Here is a 24,549-nt window from a genome sequence, read left to right as displayed (position 1 = left end):
CTATTTCACAAATAACCTCAAAATGCCTACCAACCCACAAATCTTTTCCCAGGCCAGTTTTACCTTGGAGTTAATTTCAATTCAATCCTGGTTGCCAAATCTTTGGCATGCATTCCGGATGAATTATTCATCAGCATTCTTCCTGCTAATATCTCATGCTCCCAGCTCAACTCCTGCCCACCCTATGGCTGTAATGACTCATTGGGAACAGGTGTCATCAGTGTGTAGCTCAAAATCTAGCTCTTGATCCATGAGCCAGTCAGTTGCATCTCCTTCTGTTGGCAGCTGGCACAGTTAGCAAGTACATGGGGGTAAGCGGGCAGCAAGCATGGGTTCCTGGTTCCCAGTGGAAAATATGTCTAGAACATTAAAACAAAACTGCTGGCATAGAGGACACCTTCATTACAATACTTCCTTTTTGAAATTCTTCAACTTTCACATGACTGTTCGAATTTTTTAAATATCTGGTCTCCAAAGCGACATTAGTCATCTTATTTTTTATTTGATTGTTTTCAATCCTTTCACCCTAGAAGATGCTAACTTCCTGTAGAAACCAAGGTTATAACAAATGTAAAGCCAGCCCACTAACAAGCAAAGCTGGAAATAACTGAATGAGTCTCAAAATCCTTGGGAGTTTTATTAGAAAGAGAAAAAAAGACCTGTCCATAATATCAGTGATTCTAAAGCCCAAGAAGATGCTTGGTCAGGATCAAAGTCTGAAAACAAACTCAAGAGAGCAAGGGCTTCTTCAGGACATTTGATCAGCAAAAATGTTCTGCCACTTAAATTGGAGAGTGTAATGAGCATTTCTATAAGCAATCTTATAACTGCAGAGCTCTAAAATAGCCCAGATGTCACTGAGAAGAGATATTTCTGCATGAAAGCTAATAATGGAGAATGTTTGAAATGAATCCTCAACACATATGACTGCCTTTTAACCTTATCTTGACCTCAATCTTGAAGGATTTCAATGGATTTTTTTTTTCTAAGCTAGGTATCTATCAGTCAAGATGATAGTTCCATAAGCATTAGACACTTGTTCTAAGCTGGTCTAAGCTCTGAACTGATAATCAACTAAAAACAGTGGTTTTCTGTACATGCTATTTCAGAAGAAAAAGGCAAAAATCATACCCTAGGCATTCTGTTTTTAGTTGAAAGAAGATGGCATACTAGTGTGGATTTCAAAACATTTCTATTTTCCCTAAGTAAATAGGTTAATGGATATTAATGGCTTATGTCAGTAATACTCATAAAACTTCACATTTAGTCTTACATAGGAACTGCATTTGTGACACATGACAGAACTGCTTCATGGAGTTACCATCATTAAAAGTTTTATGTTAAAAAAAATCCTAAAAGTATTCCAAAACACAGATCCTGGCGTAAGCAATTAATGGTGTGAGTTCCTAAAAGCATCAAGAAACATCACAAACAGTGTGCTTCTGTGAAGGTGCGATATCTCCAAATTAAACAACTCAACAGGAAAAATCTCAGCCTGAAACATGGTCACATTCAAATTAAATTATTCCTCTTTCATGTTTCTTAAACTCTGCCACTCAACTTCATGACACTTCAAAATGTTAATCACAAACTAAATGACTGGTATGTCCAAAATTTTTGCTTAAGATGAACACCACTTTCTGTCTTTTCACTCTGATCGCATTTGATCACATTTATTTGTCTCTCTAAGATGACCTAGGGTTTCCTATCAGAGCCTATGTGGATATTTGACATCAGTTATATTTTTAGATACACTATGTCTTAAAAAACAGTTAATGTACTCTAACTGAAAAATACTTTATCACTAAAATATGCTAATCATCATCTGAGCCTTCAGCAACTTGTAATCTTTTTGCTGGTTGAGGGTCTTGCCTCAATGTTGATAGCCACTACTGGCCACTCAATGTTGATGGCCACCACTTGGTTACTCAAGGTTGAGGTAGCTATGGTAATTTATTAAAATAAGACAGTGATGAAGTTTGCCACAATAATTGTCTCTTCCTTTCACAGAAGATTTCTCTGTGGCATGCGATGCTGTTTGATGGCATTTTACCCACAGTAGAAATTATCTTAAAATTGAACTCAGGCCAGGCGCAGTGGTGCTTGCCTGTAATTCCAGCACTTTGGGAGGCCAAGGCGGGTGGATCACCTGAGGTCAGGAGTTTGCGACCAGCCTAAATAACATGGTGAAACCCCATCTCTACTTAAAAAAAAAAAAAAAAAAAAAAAAAAAAGCTGGGTGTGGTGGTGCATGCCTGTAATCTGAGCTACTTGGGAGGCTGAGACAGAATTGCTTACACCTGGGAGGTGGAGGTTGCAGTGAGCCAAGATCGCACCATTGCACTCCAGCCCGGGTAACAACAGTGAAACTTTGTCTCAAAAACAAACAAAAAATTGAACTCAATACTCTCAAACCTGCTGTCTTCACCAGGAGCAGATTCCATCTCAAGAAACCACTTTCTTTTTTTAAATAAATAAGATGCAACTTCTCATTTGTTCAAGTTTCTCATGAGATTACAGTTCAGTCACATCTTCAGTCTCCACTTCTAGTTCTCTTGACATTTCTACCACATCTTTAGTTACTTCCTCCACTGAAGTCTTGAACCCCTCACAGTCATCCATGAGGGTTGGAATCACCTTCTTTCAAACCCTTGTTAATGTTGATATCTTTGGCCTTCTCTCAGGAATATTCTTAATGTCATCTAGAATAGTAAATTCTTTCCATATTTTCAGTTTATTTTGCCCAGATTCATTAGAGGATGACATCACTATCTATGGCAGTTACAGTCTTAGAAAATATATTTCTTAAATAGAAAGACTTGAAAATCAAAATTACTCCCTGATCCATTGGCTGCACACTAGATGTGCTAGCAGGCATGAAAACAACATTATGTTCCTTGTACATCTTTGTCAGAACTCTCAGAAGACCAGGTGCACTGTCAGTACGCAGTAATATTTTGAATCTTTTTTTTTTTTTTGAGCAGTAGGTCTCAACAGTGGGCTTAAAATATTCAGTAAACAATGCTATAAAGAGACGTGCTATAATACAGGCTTTGTTGTGCCATTTACAGAGCACAGGTAGGGTAGACTTCGCCTAATTGTTAAGAGCACTAGGATTCTTGGAATGGTAAATGAGCATTGTCTTCAACTTAAAGTCGCCAGCTGCATTAGCCCCTAACAAGAGAGCCAGCTTGTCCTTTGAAGCCAGGCATTGACTTCTCCCCTCTAGCTATGAAAATGCTAAATGGCCTCATTATCCAATAGAAGGCTATTTTGTCTACATTGGAAATCTGTTGGTTAGTGTAGCTACCTTGATCAGTGATCTTAGCTAGATCTTCTGGATAACTTGCTGTAGCTTTTACATCCGTACTTGCTGCTTCACCTTGCACATTAATGTAATGGAAACAGCTTGTTTCCTTAAACCTCATGAATCAGCCTCTGCTAACATCCAACTTTCCTTCTGCAGCTTTCTCACTTCTCTCAGCATTAATAGAATTGAAGAGGGCTAGTACCTTGCTCTGGACTAGGCTCTGGCTTAAGGGAATGTTATGGCTGGTTTGATCTTCTGTCCAGACCATTAAAACTTTCTTCTTATCAGCAATAAGGCTGTTTCAGTTTCTTATCAATCAGAATCTGTATCCACTGGAGTAGCACTTTTAATTTCCTTCAAGAACATTTCCTTTGCATTCACAACTAGGCACAAGAGGCCTAGATTTCAGCCTATCTCAGCTTTCAACATACCTTCCTCATTAAGCTTAAACATAGCTAGCTTTTGATTTAAAGTGTGATTTAGTATGCAACTCTGCCTATCACATGAACACATAGAGGCCATTGTAGGTCTATTAATTGGCCTAATTTCAATATTGTTGTGTTTTAGGGGATAGGGAGGCCCGAGAAAAGGGAGACAGACAGGAGAATAGTGGGTCAGTGGAGTACTCAGAACCACATTTACTAAGTCAGTCCACTATCTTATATGGGCACAGTACATAGCACCCCAAAACAATTATAATAGTAACACCAAAGATCACTGATCACCAATCACCATTACAGATAGAATAATAGTAAAAAGGTTTGAAATATTGTGAGAATTATCAAAGTGTGACACAGGGACATGAAATGAGCACATGCTGTTGGAAAAATGGTGCCGACAGACTTTCTTGATGCAGGGTTCCCACAAAACTTCAATTTGTAAAAAATGCAATATTTTCAAAGCACAGTAAAATGAAGTGCAAGAAAACAAGGTAAGCCTATATTACTTTTTCATCTGAGGACTTGCCAATAAACCAGGAGAGAGAGAAGAAAAAGCACTATTTTGTTTTCCTTTAGATATATATATTTTTTAATTGTAGCATCCCCAGATCAATGTCTCCCTACTTCTTCCTTCCTCAAACTCTCTCCTAGAAAAGTAATTTTTTTTTTTTTTTTTTTTTTTTTTTTTTTTACTTTTTCTGGAAATACTTGGGTCAGCAACATTTTCTCAGAGTAACTGTCGACAGAATGGAGAATGATGCTCTTGCCAAAGATTCATTTCTAAGGATGCCTTTCAAACATTTCTTTTTTGAAAAATGGTGCCCCCTGGTTGGTGGTCCTCAAATGCCACTCTTTCAAACCTTTTCCTGATGAGTGGCTGTAAAGAGCAGAACTGATTAATTCTGGTGTTTTAAATAAACATCTCTAAACATAATTTCTCTGATCATTCTCTCATTTCATAAACAGTTATTTTCCAAAGGAACAAATGTAAATGTTATATATATATATATAAATTTTCTATAAAGGCTAGGTATGCAATAAAAGAGAGTAGGTGGAATAGTCAATTGTATTGGAAACAGAGACACTTAAGAAAACCTAGTTATATTTGACTTGCTGCTTCATTTCTCCATGTAAACAAGCCCAAATAGTCTAAGAGTCTGCAATTATTAGATGTAGTTAGTGGCCTCATACCTTCATCTTTACAGTCTTCAACTGCCTCTTCTGAAGCAGGGCCGGGCACAGTGACAGTGTTGACACCATCTATAAAGCAGAAAAGAAACACTGCCTCAGAGTTCATCCTTCCGGAAGTCCAGCTGTGGCTTTTCTGCCCTGCATCTCCCTCCACTCTCCACCAAAGAAAGCATGAGCCTGCCGCATGCTTGAATACACTGAATGCTCTTTGAAGGGGCTAGTGGTTTGGGACTCTCTTTTACACTTAGTGAAACAGAAACCTTCAGTTAAGTCAGAGACCAATGGGCTACAATCTATTTCTCAGTGAAGAATCCCACTTGTTGCTAGTAGTATCCTTTGGCATTTTGTTTCTTCCTCATCCCTCAAAGGATGGCATATTATTTTTCTTGATAACAGATTGTGAAAGAAAGTATATCCTTGCAAGTTCCTACAAAGTGCTTTTATGTGCGTGTTTCTAAAGTTTGTTTTTTTCTTAGCACAGCACTTCTGCTCCATTATGCCAGGCTGTCAAACTGCAGGGAGCAGCTCTGATGGCTGTCAGCACAGAGGCCTGGAAGAAGGGGAGCGTTCGGCACAGGGCACCAGAAGCCACCAGGAACTTTCATGTCACCCGAGAACAGAATGGGAAAATGGGAACTAAGGACATGGAACTCTCTGTTCCCCTCAGAGCAACAATGAACTGCATTAGAGTAGACCTCTCTCTCCTCAGTGTCATCAGCCCCTAGTGACTCTAGTCATGTTTGGCCTCCAGGATAAGAGCTAACTAGCCTACTCCCTCCCATTCAAACAGTAAATCTAGACAGGTAGGATTGCTAAAATCATTTGCAATGTTTAATACCTGATAACTGGAAAAGGAATATATATACATACACATTATGGACAAAAGATGGGCTAGAAAATATGGGATTTGTGATTCGATTCCAAATGTGTATCAGTTTTCATGCATATATGAGTTATCTTTAGTTCTATGACCCTGTTACTATAGAAAAAAGTATTTATAGTGTGCACATGTGTATATATATAGTATATATATAGTTTATATGTATAAATATACTATATATAAACTATAGAGTATATATAGTATACATATACATATATATAGTGTATATATAGTTTTTCATGTAGTAGCAGAAAATATGTATAGTTATATACTTATATATAATAGTGATATATAGTTATGTACATAGTTATATATACATATTCCCTGATACTACATGAAAAACTATATATATATACACACACACACACACACATTACATATGTGTATATATATATACACACACACACATTACATATGTGTATATATACTACATGGACTCTATAGTTTATATATAGTATATTTATACATATATGGTATATTTATACCTATAAACTATATACATAGTACATATGCACACACACATATTCATAGTTTTTTATGTAGTAGCAGGGTCAGGGAACTAAAGATAACTCATATACGCATGAAAATTAACACATATTTGGAAGCAAATCACAAATCACTTATTTTCTAGCCTATCTTTTGTCCATGATTCATGTACTATTACTTGCAGGTCAGGTGTCCTTTGGAACAGAATTCTCTGTCACTATCTCATCATTTAGATCTCATTTTAACTATCACTTCCTCAGAGAGTCCGTCCCAAACCCAGACAATGGAAATTTGCCTTCTGGGCATTCCTTCTATGTTTCCTTATTTCTCAGCAAGGCATTTATCACTATTGATGTTGTTATCATTTTTATTTGTTTATTGTTTGGAACTCCCACCAGAATATAAATTTCAAAGAAACAGAGATGTTGTTTTTATTGGTTGTTGGTTTATTCTTCAGTGCCTGGAATGGTGCCTATGACACAATGAACCCTTGATATCTATTTGTTAAATTTTTTGGAAGAATATTATCTACAACTTTGATCTGATCTGATCATGACAACAGTCAAAACTGCTGGATTACACTGTTTTAAGATTGTGTTTTTTCATGACGTGTAAGAGGCCTGCAGAGCTATATAATCAAAATTGAAGCTGGAAATTATATTGAATGAAAAGAAGATACTTTTATTTTGGAAAAATACCAGCAGGTCAAAAGAGCTTTAACAACCCATAACCACATCTTCAATTTCTCTGAGCTCTGATTAGGGAGGATAAGAAATGAGCAGTGTGAACGTAACAATGCATGTTGACACTGGCCAGGATTATACGTGGACTCTGCCATTGGCCTCCGTGCCAGCCGGCGAGCTCACTTGGAAAAGCAAGGGGAGTCACTCAGGGATGCATTTAGGACTCTTCTTCACATTGAGAAGTGCCCCTATTGTGGTAATAACGCTATCAGATTCAAGGGCTGGAGAAGAGGGCTGACATTCTATCACTCCCTCCTCACAGGCAAAAAGGATCTCAAATCTACAAACTACTTGTTCTCAACTGGTTAAAGGGAAAAGGATGAATAAATCAAACACAGGCAAATGTGAGTGCATGCATACGTGTGTGTGTGCGCGTGCGTGTGTACATGTATGTACAGGGATGGGAAAAAATCTTTGTCGGTAAGGACAGTTTGGGCCTGGGTGTGGTGGTTCGCGCCTGTAATCACAGCACTTTGGGAGGCTTAGGCGGGCAGATCACTTGAGATCAGGAATTTGAGACTAACATGGTGAAACCCTGTCTCTACTAAAAATAAAAAAATTATCCGGGCATGGTGGCGCGTGCCTGTAGTCCCAGCTGCTTGGGAGGCTGAGGCACGAAAATCACTTGAACACAGGAGGCGGAGGTTGCAGTGAACCGAGATTGCACCACTGCACTCCAGCCTGGGTGACAGAGCAAGACTCCATCTCAAAAAAACAAAACAAAACAAAACAAAAAAACAAAAAAAAACAGTGCGGGACAGAGTAGTGAGTGAATAAAACCTTTGAAACCTCACCAGTCACAGAATGGCCTCAGCTGTCAGCAGTTTGTTGACTAATACTTGTCAGCCCCAAACAATAAAAACAGTGACAGCTTTTCACTCATCTGCTATGGAGCATAATGTGTGGGTTGAGGGTGGAGGAGGGTTGGATAACAACAGTTTTCTGCATCAGAAATTCATTTCATTGCAAGGACTATCTTGCAGCAAAGGACGCCGGCCGACCCAGTCACAGGTACACAAAGTCCTTGCTGCCTTGCTTCCAGTGCTTTCTCTGATTGGCCTTCTTCAATTCCATCTTCCAGGTTAATAATAAAAGCTTCCAGATCCCTAGCAAAATCTCCAAGGTTAATGTAAGAAGTTTACAGTGAAAAACTTATCACACTACCTGGTTTAATTCCAAGAGTTCAGCATATGGCCTAGGATGTGCTTGGCAAACAGTAGGGCTCACTATTTCAAAAGTGCCCCTCCATGGGGCTTATTAGCATTGGGAGAATAACTGGGAAACTAAAGGGAACAGGGATGTTTATTTTTATTTTTTTGCTGGTTATGTTGGTGAGTGAATGATTGTGCCTATCATTCTTTTAAAGGAGAGCATGACTGAGTACAAAAATGGATAGGAAGAGATAATAAATCACAGGTGACTTCAATCCCTTTTGAGCCTTAAGTGCTATTTTATTTAAAAATGTTCAATTTATAATCTACAGTGTGGAATCTATAAACTTTCAATGGACACATCTGTCCTTTAGTGAACAGAGGGGATGTCAGGAAGGGTTTAGATCTTACTTAGAACTCTGTGTGTGGGGTAGTCAGGCCCATCGCACCATCTCCTCCAATATGCAGAGAAATAACCTGAAGCATAGCTCTTCAAAATTTAATGCAATACACTAAAGAACATTCTACTCACTGTACAGGCCAAGCCTCTTCTTCATTTCCTTTCATCAGTTTTTATTTCATTTTTTCCCTCAAGCTAAATGTACTAATTTGAGCTTGACCTAACTCAGCCAAGCTCTAGCTTGGCACTTCCAACCTTCGCCCGTCCCTCTTAGAGCTTTGCCAGGCAAATTGTTATAGGGCAGAAAATTGAACCAGTGAATGAGATGTGAGAATGTGCCACTCTGTTTGAAAGCAGTCAACTCATAGTTATCGGAGATGGTGGCTTCCTGAGGGAGACCTGAATGAACACTGGAGTTCATCTGGTGAAATGTATAAGCATTTTCAGACAATAGCATTGAGTGAAGTTACTGTACACCTCTGCAGATGAGGCCTAGGTGACTTCTCAAAAGAAATCTGAGCCTACCTGCATCTTGGCGCTGCCCTTCCATTTCTTCCACACTTTGCTTCTCCTCTGGACCATTCTCATCTTTCAAGAAAACCACAGAGGAAAAAAAATGCATCAAGTCAATTTGTGAAATATTTCTTTATGGCTAATATGCAGCGCTGAAATTAATTGTAACCAATGTAGCAGGATTCCCCATAAAGCCAGGCAGAGAGATGAATCAGAGGCATGAAACAGAAAAATTATCTACATAAATAGGTGCATTTATACTCATCCCTTCTCACATGATTTGCTAGATGAAATGTTTAACTGCAGTAAACAAAATTCACTCAGCAGTCCTGGTAACAAGCCTCTCCTTGCTCGGCATTTCCCAAAATATAATAGAAACCTCAACTCCAGTCCACTTTTCTCCCTTGACTTAAGTAACATGCACTGTGTAAGGAAGGTTGGCTAAGTTTCTTGCCCTTTATTTCTCTGTATGATATATGCTGCAAAAAAAAGGTCAATTTTCACTTAACTTTCATATGGCAGTCTAACATACCTATGCTATAAAATATTTTGTCTTGAACAGATTATGTTGGTTGAGTTTATGCTATCCTATATAGCTATCTGAAAAATAACTGGTCAGGTGCAATGAAGGCTGTATACTAGCAACTATCTAAAACTTTATTTTTTCTTAAAATAGCTACTATATCTGTGGATTTGTCTGTAGAAATAATAAACTTTTTGAAGGTTAAGTATAGGCATGATTTTATAACTCATTGCTGGGAGGGTCTCCAAATTGCTTTTGGTTTGGAAAATGAAGCAGATAAAAATGATGAATTTATACAAAGACATAAGAATAAAGTATAAAACATATAGTGAAGTACAGAAAATAGAAGCAGAAGTTACCAAACTATATTCATGTGGGTTAAAGATGGCCACAAATGCTTTGTCTCTGAAGGAGTGGAGCCCATTCCTTCTCTTTAAGTCCTGACTGGCTGTGAAACTTCTTTAGACCAATGAAATATGGTGGAAGTGATATTCTGGGACCTACAAGCTACCCTGCAAGACCTGGCAGCCTCTACTTTCTCCCCCTGGGAAGCCAGTCCCCATGCTGTAAAGAAGCTGAAGCTGGCCTGCCAAATGGAGGGAGACACATGGAGAGAGGGAGAAAATATGTGTGGGGAGCATGAAGGGCCAGACCTGTGAGCCAAGCCTTCTTGAACCTTTCCACCCAGCCAGCTGCCAACCAAATGCAGCTGAGCGGTGACCTCAGCCAGTGTCACAAGGAGCAGAAGAGACATCCAGCTGAGCCCTTTAAAAATTCCTGACCCACAAGCAGGACCGAATCACTTAACATTGTCTTGCTTGAGTGCTTTGACCTGCTGTCTCCTCCTCCTACCAACTCTTCATTCTGAAGCAAGAGAATCCTCCCAAGAGGAGGCCACTAGTAGCAGAGCTGAAGCAAGAACCTCAGAAGCAGTGGGGAAGCATTTTACCTGCAGCTCTGGAAAACGACCTATTGAAGAAAGTTTCAGATGGGGAAACATTTAGATTTGACCTAAATGGGAAAAAAAGTTTATAATAGAAGGACAAAAAAAGAAAAAAGAATGATACTCTGAGGTTGGCGAAGAATGCAGTCAATAAATATACGTACAGGATCCCCTGTGTTGGCTTAGCCCTGTGCCGTTTGTGATGGTGGACACAATATAACTACTTTTTTTTTTTTTTAATAGACACAGAGCCTTGCTGTGTTGTCCAGGCTGGAGTGCAGTGGCATGTTCATAGCTCACTGCAGCCTTTAACTCCTGGACTCAAGCGATCCTCCCACCTCAGCCTCCTGAGTAGCAGGGTCTACAAGGCACATGCCACCAAGCCTGACTAATTTTTTATTTTTTTGGAGAGAAAGGGTCTTGCTTTGTTGCCTAGGCTGGTCTTGAACTCCTGGCCTAAAGCAATCCTCCCACTTCAGCCTCCCAAACTGCTGGGATTACAGGCATAAGACACCACACCTGGCCTGAATATAATATGAGAACCTGGGGTGGCTCTGTGTGCCATTTAAATTCAGTGTTCTAAATGGCATATTTACAAGTACTACATGATTATCTGTTATTTTCCCTGCTCTGGTTCTCCATGAAGGAAACAGCATTGGCCTTTGCTCTAGGGAGGAAATAGTCACTTCTGCTGTTCTTGCTGTCTTAACAAGGCCAAGTTGGTGCAGGAGCATGTGCCAAAAACTTAGCCAATATCTGTCCCTTTCCTCCCACCAAATGGACTCTGAGTCGAGCAGGAAAAATCTGCCAGCTTCTCTGTCTCCCTCAAAAGACAGACCTTTTAACACATTTCACAATAGCCGTGAAGTTTGCAGGTGACAAGCTTCCTTTAAAATTAGTCTGGTTACCACATCTTCTACAGAGTAGGGGTAGGGAGATTTCTTATGAAGAGAGGAAGATAAGAAGGGAAAGAAAAACAGCAATGAAATTACAGAAAGGTGAGGAATTGGTTCTAATAGTTGTAAATGCATAAGAAGGAAATCCATGGTCAGACCCTGAAATCCAGCTTTCTAATAGTAACAACCAGTCTGGCAGTTTACCTAGTCTACTGCTTCTGGGTTTTCACCCTTAGTTCCTTTTGTGCTACCCCCCTCCCTAGAGCAGACATCTGAGTGGCATGCTTTTGTTTTCTACTTTGAGTCTCAGCAGCACAGTTTTCTGTTTGCAGTATTTCTGCCCTTGGGAAGCAAACTCAAGAAACACTTGGCACGTTTATCACGGAGCAAATGCTTTCTAGAAGAATGCTGGATTTGCCATTCCAGTAACATGTCCTCAGATTAAAAGGTCCAGGTATATTGCTTTCATCAATTTTCAAGACAGTGCATCCTCAAATCCAGCAGGGGGAACCAATGTAGAAGGCTTATTTTCCAAGCCCAGCATATGCATTCTTGGGCAATTAGATTAACATTCATTTCATTCTTTTAGAAGGACATTTTGGCTGGCTTAGAACTTTCCATCCATTTTAAATGCTGCAAATGGGTGAGTTCTTAGTGAAATAGGGGACTTCCACTGGTAGAAAAAGCAAGGCACATTAACACAGTTACCCGTAAGTCTTTGATAGGGACAAGCTTTCTTTTTTATCAGCCTTGTCTGTCTAGCTATCATCACAGGAGGCACATAAACAATAAAAAGTTAACTAGCGGGATGTGTAAACTTGAGGTTTTTAGAAGGGATTTTAAAAGCCTTACAATAACGGCGAAGAAATATAGGGAAGTGCGAGGCTATTTTGTTAGCTTAAATTATGCCACATAGAAGCTAAATGTTCTTAGTTAATATTCCTTTAAGATCACATATTTACTTCAGATGATAAATTTCCACAGCATTTATGTTGAATGTGATATAACACTTTACTTTCCCATGCTGAAGAAGCACAGAAACCTGTGAGAATTCTACTGGTTGTGTCCTTCTAATTTCTCCCATATTAGTACTCTGCCTCCTACTCTTTCAACCAATATTTATTGAATGTGTACTGTTTGCAAGAACATTTCAGAAATTTTATAGAAATAAAATAAGAGGCTCCTGCTGCAACGTGACTATGATAAGAAAGCAGTCCCTGTTTGATTCTACATGGGAGAGTTCTGCAAGGGCAAAATCTCAACAACGTGATCATGGATTGCTATCCTGATATTTGTAGTTCCTTTTGTGAACTCTACATGGTGATAGGAAGATAAAGGAGACATAAGTCTGAATAAATCCATCCCTATACTGGGGAAACAATCTGATGTGTACTTCCTGCTGGTATACTGCTGTCTTTTCTTCTAAAGGTCTATAGATTTCTGGGCACAGACAGACTATAGACAATTCAAAACCAGTGCTTTGCAGATTAGATTATTGGTCTCAATTCTTCAGTCCCCTATAATAAGATTGTGTGTGTGTGTGTGTGTGTGTGTGTGTATATATATAAAATATATATTTGTACATATATTATATATATTTTATACATATATTATATATATTTTATACATATATAATACATATATTTTATACATATATAATACATATATAATACATATATTTTATATATTTTATACATATATTATATATATTTTATACATATATTATATATATTATACATATATATTTTATATATATATAAAATATATATATATTTTATATATATATATATAAAATCAGTGTCCTCCCACTGTGAGCAGAGAATATTTCCATGCCATTGATGTTGGACTTGACCATGGGACTTAATTTAGCTAATGAAATGCTAGTGGAGAGAATGTGAGCAAAGGATTTACATGTGCCGCATGAAAGGATTTGTTGCTTGTGTTCCTGACATTTACCATGACAAGAAGATGCCCCTGTAGCTCTTGGCTTAAGGAGGATGAGAGATACATGGAGCAAGTTTGAACCCAAGTCACAGTCTGGAACCAAGCCCAAGCAACTCACAGCTTGCAGTAGAACCATCCCACTGAGCCCAGCCTACATCAGCTGAACCATAGTCATCTTACAGACCTGTGAGCACGAGAATAAATATTTTTGTTGTAGGGGACTGCATTTTGGGGTGATTTATTGCACAGCATTATTATGGCAATAGCTGATTAACTCACATATGTTTATTTTTGTCAGCTCAGGAAGGCTTTAAGTTAACTTTAAAAAAAATTAGCACTCTCTTATAAAAAAATCTAGTCTTTAATTTTGTTTTTCCCCATCTATATTTTCATCTCATATGTTCCAAAAATTCTCTAGAAGGTACATATTTGAAAAGTAAAATTAGCCGATATAACAGAGGAATGCTCTTAAAGAGTCTGCACTGCCGTCGATATAATGATGTTTATGGTTTATTTAACTATAGAGCTCTATGAGCAACAGAATAATATTAGCTAATACCAGCTAACACTTATTGAACATTGCATATGTTCCACTCAGTGTCTAAATGCTTTGCAAAGGTTATCAAACTTCATTCTCATAACAACTGCATGAGGCAGGTATTATTATCTGCATTTCATGGATGAGACAACTGAGACACAGGCGTGTTAAGATTCCACAGCTAGCAAGTGATGGCAGCAGGGGACTGTTTCAACCCAGCCTTAGCTGATGTTGGGGCTTACCACTGCCTACTTAGAAATGTAACTATTTATTGTCTGGTAAGATATGTAAATTATGAATCAGCAAAAATGTGGGAAATGATAATCTCATCTGGATTAATTCAGTTAACATTGAACACAACAAATATTGAGAATCAAACCCCTCTGGAACTCATATGAAGTGAGTGCAGTGCCACAACTCTAAACTTCTGTGTTTATTGCTAAAGGTATTTTTATTCTGGAATAATTTTAAGCAACAGAAAGTTGCAAGAACAGGACAAGAACTATTTTTTTCCTGAACCATTTGAGAGTAAGTTGCAGACATAATCACGTCCTAATCATGCCCATCAGACTTGAATACTTTAGTATATATTTTCTACAAACAAGGACATTCTTTTTCATAGCCACAATACAACCATCAAGATCAAAAGATTAACATAGATGACATTCCTACTATCTAAGCTACAGATCACATTTGTGTTTTGCCAATTTTCAAGAATAACCTAATAGCAATCTAGGATCATACAGCATTCAGTTGTTGTGTCTCTTTAGTTCACAGTAGTCTGGGACAGAGAAGCCCTTCTGATTCTGTCCACACTCTGTGCTCCCTCACCACCATCCTCCCTCCAATGCAAACACCTACTTTTCTCAGCCCTGCTTAATGGCTTTAGGAAGAAAGAAAAGAAGGAAGGAAAGGAGGGAGGGAAGGTTAGTTCCAAACCTTTACAAATTTGATTCTGGAGGTGTCATTAGCTGATTGATCTATTTTAATAGCTTACTCTTAGGGAAGTTTCCGCGTTGGCTGCCTCATTGTTTTAATGAAAAGCCTCATGTGCATCTTTTAGTGCAGATAAAAAGGTGTGCAGTGAATAGTCTCCACCTAGCAGGAGTCATAGCTGCCGCTTCCTATAGATGTCTCCTTTGCACCAGGCCTTTACACGCTCACACACCTCACACACATAACCATGAACGTCATACCATCGTATTCGACTTTATCTCCATTTTTAAAGATGAAGAAATCAAGGCTGTGGGAGACCAAAGTCACTTCCCTGAAGTCACACAGTTCGTGGCAGAGCTGAGACTTAAACACTGATCCAGATCATGCCAAGTCCTGGAGTCTCTCTTTCTTGCCCTGCAGATTCCTGAGACCTCTGCTCACCTGCAAGAGCTAAGCCGTAAGCCCTCTGCAGAGAGATGTCCCTTGTTTCTGTGATGTCCTTGGCACCCAGCAGAGCCTTATCTGTTAAGGGCTCCATAAACACATGTCAAGGGATTAGGAGGGAGATTTCATTTTCCCGCAAAGCGTAATTATTTTTTTCCTTGAATCATATTTCAGTTCTCTATGCAGATGAAGTATAATATCTATCTCAGCTTCTGCTTGAACTTCATTAAATTGTGGATTCGTTTAAACATTTCATGTGTCTTTGATCTCAACTAATGGTTCCCAAAAATCAAATGGTGAAGTGTGGGGAGCACAAGTATTAATAGTTAGGACCCCTTTGTTTTCGCCAGTGTCAGCTGGGGCCATCCTCCATCCCCTCTCTCCTGGGTGGTGGCAGTGGCTTCCTGATGTGTTCTGCTGCTTCAGTTCTTGTTCTCAACACCTCTTCTCGCCTAGAAGCTGGTTTGTTTTAAAGCGTGAGGCAGCTCATACCACTCCCCTGCTTGAATGCTCTGATGGCAGCAAGACCCTGCGTGGTGGGGACCCTTGTTGTTTCTCTGCCTTCATTCATTCTCTCCTAGTATCCTGCTGGTTCAGTCACTGCAGCCATGCTGGCCTCTGTGCTGTTCCTCCAGCACACTGGGGTCTCTTCTCCCCAGGCCTTTGCATTGCCTGACCCCTCCACCTGGAGTGCTTTCTCTCCAGCCCCTTCAAGTTAGTGCTTAAATGTCCCCTTTCAATGAGATCTGTGCTGAACCTTCCATTTAAAATTGCATCATCTCCCCACCCTCACACACTCCATCCTTCTTATCCCAATCAACTTTTTCTCTTTGGTTCTTCAATTGTCCATCATCTTCTAATATATCATATCCTCTAATTTAGGTAGGTATCATGTTCATTGTTTATGTGTTCCTGCCCCTCCTTGAATGTAAGCTCCACTGAGGCAAGGATCTTTGTCTGCTTTGTGAAACAATGTTTCCTAAGTACCTGGTAGGGGTTCAATAAATATTCTCCAGTTAATGAAATACACTCTTGCCTTACCTGGCCTTGTCTGGATAGTTCACAAATGAATCAGGAAAAAAAGAGGTAAATTATCTTCTATTCCAGGATCTTTCAGTTACTTATGAAGCATGAGGTTCCACACGTCATTTAGAACAGAATTTTTCAAGGATGGTGGCCCTGACATAAGATCTCAGGACCTTGTGATAATACACCCATTGCCATTGTCTCCTTATTAGAGCAATTAGCTAAGAGAAGAAATTGCCTCCCCAGGCGGGGGCAGATTTTGTATGGAACTCATTACAATATAGTTCTCTAATGACCTACAGCCTTCTGGGAAGGTGGTGCAGCATGTGTAGCCAGTTTGGGGAAATGCTGGGCAGTGCTCTCCTGGCTGCCAGTTCTACCCAAAATAAACTCAAATAGTGCTGCATCCATGCCCCATTAACAGAAGGGGTGCAAGATTCATGGGTTAGTCTTCAGCCATTAGGACAGACAAGACAATCGTGTCAGCCCTATCTCTATCATTGTGTCTCAAAACAGCATTGTCCATGTAGAAGGAAGAGGAAAAATGGAACCTGTAATTTTTTAAGCCTGTGTGTCTGTTAACGGGGACTTCAGTTTAATAACATGTGTTCAAAGAGAGGAAATGCATGAGACTGTAGGTGCCACTGGGCCTTCCATATGTTTTGTGTAATGGTAAGCAGAGAGTCAAGTGCTCAATAAGGAGCTCAACAAATACCTGTGGAAGGATTGAATTTTGAGGCATTTCAACATTGAAGGTATGACCCAAGTGTACCAAAACTTGCCGTGGCATATCTTGGTATAAAAATAGCACAAAGTGATGCACCAGAGAGCTATTTTCAATACCACACATAGCCTCTTAATAGATAACATATGGTTCTCACATATGGCATGTTAATACAAATACTTTTACTCTGATACCGTTAGTTTTTAATCCAAGGATTTCCAAGTACTTTATAAACACTATTCATTAATGTGGGCTTCCCTGGGGAAGCTGCAGCGCCTTGCAGAGATACAAAGCATCCTGTACACAATCAATAACTATTAAGGAATGACAATAATAAGAAATATATTCCTGTGGCTGTTTCTTAAAAGTAACTAACAAATGAGAATTAAGTAACGTTCCCAAAGTCTTCCAATGACTTCATGGTATAACTGAGGTTAGAAATCAACTTATACTACACAATTATTCTACTAGTTGATCTGTGCTCGCGAATTGATGATAAATTATGCCAGTTCTCAGATATGCACATAACCTGGTGTCCACTCTATAACTGGGAAAATCATGGCCAAAATGAGGTTAGCATAATAGCATTACAATGGGATTTCCTTGTTCTCCCCTTTCTCACTCTCTCTGATAAAACAGCAACTGCATTTTTTTTTCATTAAGCCCTAAGGTTAAATTTTCTTCTAAAAATTACATTTCTCTATATTGTCCTTTACATTCCTGAATCTAGATAACCAGTGTGCCTACACATTTGTTTAAAACAGGCACACACTGTGCTCTGTGCAGATGTTAAATACAGAACTGGCAAGATGAAACATTTTTTTCTTTGCTTTTTTTTTTGCTGAAGAATGGAAAGTATATAAAGATGTTCTTTAAATAGAAGAATCATCCCATGAATAAATTCAAAAGCTGTTATACAGCTTTGTCATCAATTAATGTTTGTTGAGTACCTACAACGTTCAAGATGCTGGAGAGAGAATAAATTAGGCTATTCAGAAGACAAAAGCCTTTCCCTTTAGGAGTTGACAGAAGGGAGAGGAATGGAAAGGTTTCATGCGATGTGTCTGCCTGCACAAAGTGAAACTGAGGCTAGAGATGATTATCCAGAGAAAAATGAAAAAAAGTTGTTTCCTCTATGTAGATACGAATAAATGTTGGGTATTTTTGCTGGATGAAAGGGGTAAGTGCTTCAATTCTCCACTTGGCATTGTCCAGATGGCTCTTTGGGAAGTCAATGATTGAAGATGTACATGTGTGAGTGCAAGTGTCTGTCTGGGGCAACTCACAAAGGGAAAGTCTCCTGCTCTCTGAATAGCCTAATTTATTTTCTCTCCAAGGTATAATTCAATACACATATATCTGACGTTGTGGGCAGCCCCATATTATCAAGGGAAGCAAAAACGAATTCTGTGTTTCTACCACTTTCTTCCTTTAAAACGCTTGTTTCTTCCGTGTTGAGACATGCTATTTCAAGCAGTAGGAATAAAACTTTTAAGATGCTGATTTGGAATTTTGAAGTTCAGGATGAAAGCAATATATGAGTTTCCCATGATTTTGTATGAACTTTTTCCAAAAACATGCTCCTGCCCTCAGTATGATCTCATAGATGATAAAACTCAACAACCACTCCAAAGCTGACGGACAAGTGTAAAAACAAGAGGGCTGTCTATGTGTATTCTATCTCTCTTTAAAAATTACAGATTTCCAGTAATGGCTTTGTTTAGTCAAATGTTTTGCTAATCGCTATTTGACATTGTACCAGAATAAATTTCAACATATTATCTTTACTTCATATGAAATTAATTTGCAAGTAGAGAAACCACACACCTTTAGGCAGATAAACCAAATGTTTTGTGTGTGTGGAATTTTAGGCACAGGAAGCTGTTGTCTAAGATCTCCTGCTTTCCTTCTAAAGGAGTAACTTGGAAATTACTCTATCTGGAGTTCTGGTCCTCAAACTTCACTGTGCATTAGAGGCCCTTGGAGGGCTTGTTAAAACACAAATAGCTGGGTTCTGGTTCAGTGGAGATGGGACAGGGCCTGAGCACTGCAATTCCAATCAATTCCCGGGTGATGCTGCTGCTATGAGTGTGGCCCCACTCTTTGAGAATGATTGGTGGTATGGTTTGGCTGTGCCTCCACCTAAATCTCAACTTGAATTGTATCTCCCAGAATTCCCATGTGTTGTGGGAGGGACCCAGGGAGGTAATTGAATCATGGGGGCTGGTCTTTCTTGTGCTATTCTCATGATAGTGAATAAGTCTCATGAGATCTGATGGGTTTATCCGGGGTTTCTGCTTTTGCTTCTTCCTCATTTTCTCTTGTCGTCGCCATGTAAGAAGAGTCTTTCACTTCCCGCCATGAGTCTGAGGCCTCCCCAGCCATATGAAACTGTAAGTCCAATTAAACCTTTTTTTGTTCCCAGTTTCAGGTATGTTTTTATCAGCAGCGTGAAAACAGACTAATACAATTGGTCTAGGCTCTAGAGTATTAACAGGTAAAAGTAGAAAGTATGCTGCGATTTATTTTTGTTAATTACATGTGGCTATGAACAGCCCACTTTAATATTGCATTGTTAATTGTCCAAATTCTGAATCTCTGTAGTCATGAGTTGAATAATCAACCCCTCATGGCTACACTAGTATTTGTGAGACAAAAATAGACTTTTCATAAAATCAATGTATAGAATTTATCTTTTCACTAAAATTTCACTAAAGATGATACTGTAATCACCTTATCTTAAAATGGATTCATCATCGAGCAAAACTTTGGGGAAGCTCCCTCTGTTCTGGACATTGCACCAGGTGCTGCAGACACAGGAATGAACAAGTTGGGGGCCCACCCCCTCCAGGAGCATGCTGGGGAGACAGATGAGTGAACACAGGACCCAGTTAGGTACAGCTAACATTGTGCTGGAGGAAGCAGGGAGGGCAGCAGGTGCTCTTAAGTTAAGCACCTAATTCCAGTCCTGGAGGCGGTCAGTGAAATTTGCTCAGGGGAGGCACTGCCCCAGCTGAGACTTTTGTCACTGAGTATTTTTTGAGGTCTCAGTCTCTCCCAGACTCTGTCCTTTAAAGCTGTATTGCCCACTGTGATAGCCACTAGCCACACATGGCTATGGGCACTCCACGGACTACGAGGCAAGTCCACATTGAGATGTGCTGTAAATGTTACATATATGTCAGATTTTGACTACAGTGTAAAAAAATGTAAAATATCTAAGGAACGATTTTCATATTGGTTGTATGTTGAAATGATACTACTTTGATCTATTGGGTTAAGTAAAATACAGCATTAAAATTAATATCACCTTTTTTATAAATGTGGCTTCTGAAAAATGTAAAACAACATATGCATTTGTAACTCATGGTATATTTCTGTTGAACAGTGCTGCTCTAGAGATAACTAGTGGGGAAAAGAGCTGTGGAGCTGAGTCCCCTGGGACAGATGGATATTGTAGCCACAGCTGTCAAAGCCCTGGCCATTGTCCCTGGCACTTACCTTTGATTTCTGCGTGCACCAGAGGCTTCTTCTCCTGAATATGCGGCCTGAGGGCTTTTTCTGGTCTCAACAGGATGCTTGTCCTGCCAATACTAAGGTGCTGGGGAGTTAATATCCCAGAAGCAGCCCTCAACCAATGATGGACAGGAGGGGGTGAACTAATACCCCTACCCTGGCATCCACGCCCCTGGAGTGGGACTCCTCGGAGGCACATCCACACTATTTCCCGGAGTCCTCCCGCAGGACTGAGTCTCAGCTGCCCACAGGACAATCTACTTGTTCATGCACCTGTTTTTGTTTCCTCCCATTCTCTATCTCACTTCACGGCTTCCCTACTGGCCCTTCCTGGGAATCACTCCCCAGATCAACTGCTGGCCCTTGAATCATTGTCTTAGCATGTGCTTGGAGGGATCTGCTCTCAGAGATTTTTAAATCAAATAATTACACAAATATAGTATCCCCAATCATGATAAGTGCTAATGAAGGGAAATGTAGGTTACTAAGGTGGCTTCTAACAAACAAGGGTATTGGAGAGGACTTCCCTGTAGAAGTGGCATTTGAGCTGATAAGCCTAAGGCACTTGTGAAGCAAAATTAATCAGTAGGAATGAATGAGGTAAAAGGGGAGAGAGGGGTGATCACTCCAGGTGGAGTGAAGAGCACGTCCAGGAACTCTTATGTGAGAAAGGCTTTGGCATCTTTGAAGACTTAGGAGGGGCCTGTAGGGCGGGAGTGCCGATGGCGGGTGCTTCACGATGGATATAAGTGGGAAATATTCACACAAATGGAGTAGGATGAGTTGAGGAAAGATGGAATGTTTCACTGGGTGGGGAGCAAGCCCCAGAGGTGAGAGGGAGCATGTACATTTGGGGAGTCACAGTAATTTAGTACGGCTGGAGCAGACAACAAACGGAGTGGGGAAGGATTGAAGCCGGGTGAAGACTGTGGTCACATTAGAAAGGGCTTTGTGCCCTTTGCTGGGAGTGAGGCATGTCTACGGGGGCAGTTGGGAGCCATGGGTGGGTTCTCTCTCACCTGGCTGTTTTGTGGGGTAGGAATATGTAATAGCATGAAAGACCTACTTGAAATTGATTGAAATACTCCACACAAGAGATAGGAGAAGCCTGAGATAAAGGGGCAGCAGGTGAGGAGGGAGAGAACAGGATGGACTGAAAAGAGATTCAAGAGATTGAACCAACTGGCTTTGGTGAGTGGTTGGATGGAGGTGCGAAGAATGAGGAATGGTGTCGACCTCTACTGTAAAAGCTCTGAATTATCCTGAAGAACATTCCTAACAACTTAATAATACAGATATAATGAATATTCTATTTTTTAGGTGGAGAAATGTTGTTCTAGTCTCAGCAATTCTCCAAAGCACCCATAGCTAGCAGGGAGCAGAATTACGATTTGAGACTTCATCATTTGCTGGCTAAAGGCAAGCTGTCAGTCACCATGCTTTGATGCCACCCTGCATTCCACTGTAGCTGACAGCCTGGGAAAACTGCATGTTGTGGAGTCTGGGAACAAGGGGGACATTCTGGCTTATGGTGACCATGAGAAATGCAACAGAGATCTTTTAATAAAAAATGAGGTCAAAGAGATGAAGAGAAAAAAAAATTAGCCCAGTAGAAATCCCTCTAGAATAACTTCTAGAAATTTTGTATAAGATTTTCTTAAGTAAAATGTGCATATAACAGTCAATTTTAATATAGTTATGCTACTTCCTGATACCCCCTGTTAGCTTTTTATTTTTTCCTTTTGTGATCTTGTCTGGGTTGTACATTTTGACTAATGGTCTGAGACAGTTGCTTCCAATATCTGTTCTCTTTATGTCATAAATAAGAATATAGCCTATTGTGGGCCCTCGGGACCAGCCTAAGCAAAAGAAGAACTCTAACCCCCCTCATGTCCTTTCTGCATACATTTTGCGATTTCGGATCTATTGCCATTCCTTCTTCTCCTACATATATCCAATATCCTCATGGTTTCTTTCTCATCGAGCTGTGCTTTTAGAAGGCATTAGCTGTCATTTTCAATTTAGGGTAAATTACTTTTATTTAGTAATGAACCTGTCACTTCTCCCATGACTACTGATAACACTCTAATTATCTAGTCTTCCTACCTATAACCACAGTTCTATAATTACTGTATGGAGCAAGGAGTGCTAAGACCTCCTGGTGTTGAATTTAAATTTACCCTCAATTATTCATTAGATCTATTCCAAAAAGTCTTACTGGGGTCTTATTCCACTTTGAATAAATAAAATACTATGTGATTTATTTTTTTTTTCTGTAAGTTCACTTCCCAATGATCTCTGTCTTTTCCCTGAAACAGGGCAATACCCGCTGACAGTGGATCATCTTGAGATGATAATCACATTCTTTTTTTTCTTCTTCTTCTTTGTGAAATGGAGTCTCGCACTGTCATCCTAGCTGGAGTCCAGTGGTGCGATCTCGGCTCACTGCAACCTCCGTCTCTCGGATTCATGCAATTCTCCTGCCTCAGCCTCCTGAGTAGCTGGGATTACAGGCACACACCACCACACCCCACTAACTTTTTGTATTTTTAGTAGAGACAGGGTTTCAATATGTTGGCCAGACTGGTCTCGAACTCCTGACCTCATGATCTGCCCACCTCGGCCTCCCAAAGGGCTAGGATTACAGGCATGAGCCACCGTGCCTGGCCCACATTCTTAATAGTCACCTGAAACAATTAGCCAACCAACTCAAGGACTAGGAAAAAAATTTTCTAGGGTAGCTGATGCTATTTTAGACAAATCAATGTAAGTATCAGAAGCCACATCAAAAGACAGATAAGAACATCTGTTTCCTCTCTCCTGGTGTCAGAGTAGGCCACAGACAATTATGCATTGCCAGTATGTACAATGCTATAGACATAAAACGACACGTGAATCCTTCACTAAGGAGTACTCTAGCATGTTCTTTGTTCTTTCTGCCAAATCGGTCAATTTGCAGAAGTTTGCCCTTATCAAATGTCCTTTTTTTGGATAAATGTAAAGGAATTCCGGCTGCCTTTTCTCCACAGAAATATGTTTCGTAAAAAAATGTATCAGGCAGCCTTGTGATCTATGAAAAGAGAGATCTCTGCAAGTGACTGCACTCATTGAAAATGAGAATCAGTCTGTCTAATGGACATTAGCCTCATCCCTCTCATTGGTTCTAGGGTCAGTCATTTAATATGCAGAGCACCTCAGTGGTTCTAGGATCAGTCATTTAATATGCAGAGCCCCTTCCTCCCTAAACAGGTGGAGCCCCATGAGGAGGCAGTGGATGTAGCAGGCAGCAGTAGACAGAAACAGTCCGATGGTGGAGGGATGATAGAGCACTACCTGTAAGGAAGACTGCAGGAGAACAATCTTACAGCAACAGCTTGAGAAAGGTTTTCAGGTCTTTCTATCTTCTCAGCAGTTTGCTTATAAGAATAAATTATTCTCGTTCTCCCAGTTCTCATTACTAATGTCAGATGATCTTGGACTTGATAAACCCAATTTCCCTGTTTCATGGAACCCACAAGATCTTTTGCTTCTAGAAGTATCTAAGTGACCTCAGTTTTTAACATTTAGGCTATAATAAGGTTTTCTTATGAAAACCCCCAAATAATGGTATTGTAACAAATGCTGTCTTGTGACATAAAACGTCAATTAAAACATGTCAAGTTAGAGCAAAAGTTTTCCCGATCACATGAAAATGTTAGGATAAATACTTAAATATACGCATATAATACTTGAACCATTCAAATAAATGGCATGTAAATAATTTCTTCAACAACTGGCTAATAAATTTTAAATCAGAATAATTTACAAGAATAAATAATTGCAGGAAGAAACATTACGTATCCAAAATAAAATATGATCCTTCAAAGTCTGTCCTATTAACGCTAATTAAATTACGATTTTTTGGTCAGTTTTAATTACAACTAATAGTGAGTCCTATAAGGTAAA

General features: G+C 39.6%; 1 protein-coding gene across 6 annotated transcripts in view; it reads right to left on the bottom strand.

Moving 5' to 3' along the window:
* The window catches only part of MACROD2 (mono-ADP ribosylhydrolase 2), a 2,112,402-nt gene that overhangs the window by 107,784 nt on the left and 1,980,069 nt on the right, over nt 1-24,549 (bottom strand). For all 6 annotated transcript variants that reach the window (XM_054468214.2, XM_054468215.2, XM_054468216.2 and 3 more), the window contains 2 exons: nt 9,127-9,189; nt 4,942-5,010 (listed from right to left, as the gene is read on the bottom strand). In XM_054468214.2, the coding sequence (XP_054324189.1) occupies nt 4,942-5,010; nt 9,127-9,189 (132 nt within the window). The remainder of the gene's footprint in view (nt 1-4,941; nt 5,011-9,126; nt 9,190-24,549) is intronic.

Source organism: Pongo pygmaeus, chromosome 21 (assembly GCF_028885625.2).
Source record: "Pongo pygmaeus isolate AG05252 chromosome 21, NHGRI_mPonPyg2-v2.0_pri, whole genome shotgun sequence".
Lineage (NCBI taxonomy): Eukaryota > Metazoa > Chordata > Mammalia > Primates > Hominidae > Pongo > Pongo pygmaeus.
Note: the sequence above shows the minus strand (reverse complement) of the source record. Positions and strands in the feature narration are given on the sequence as shown.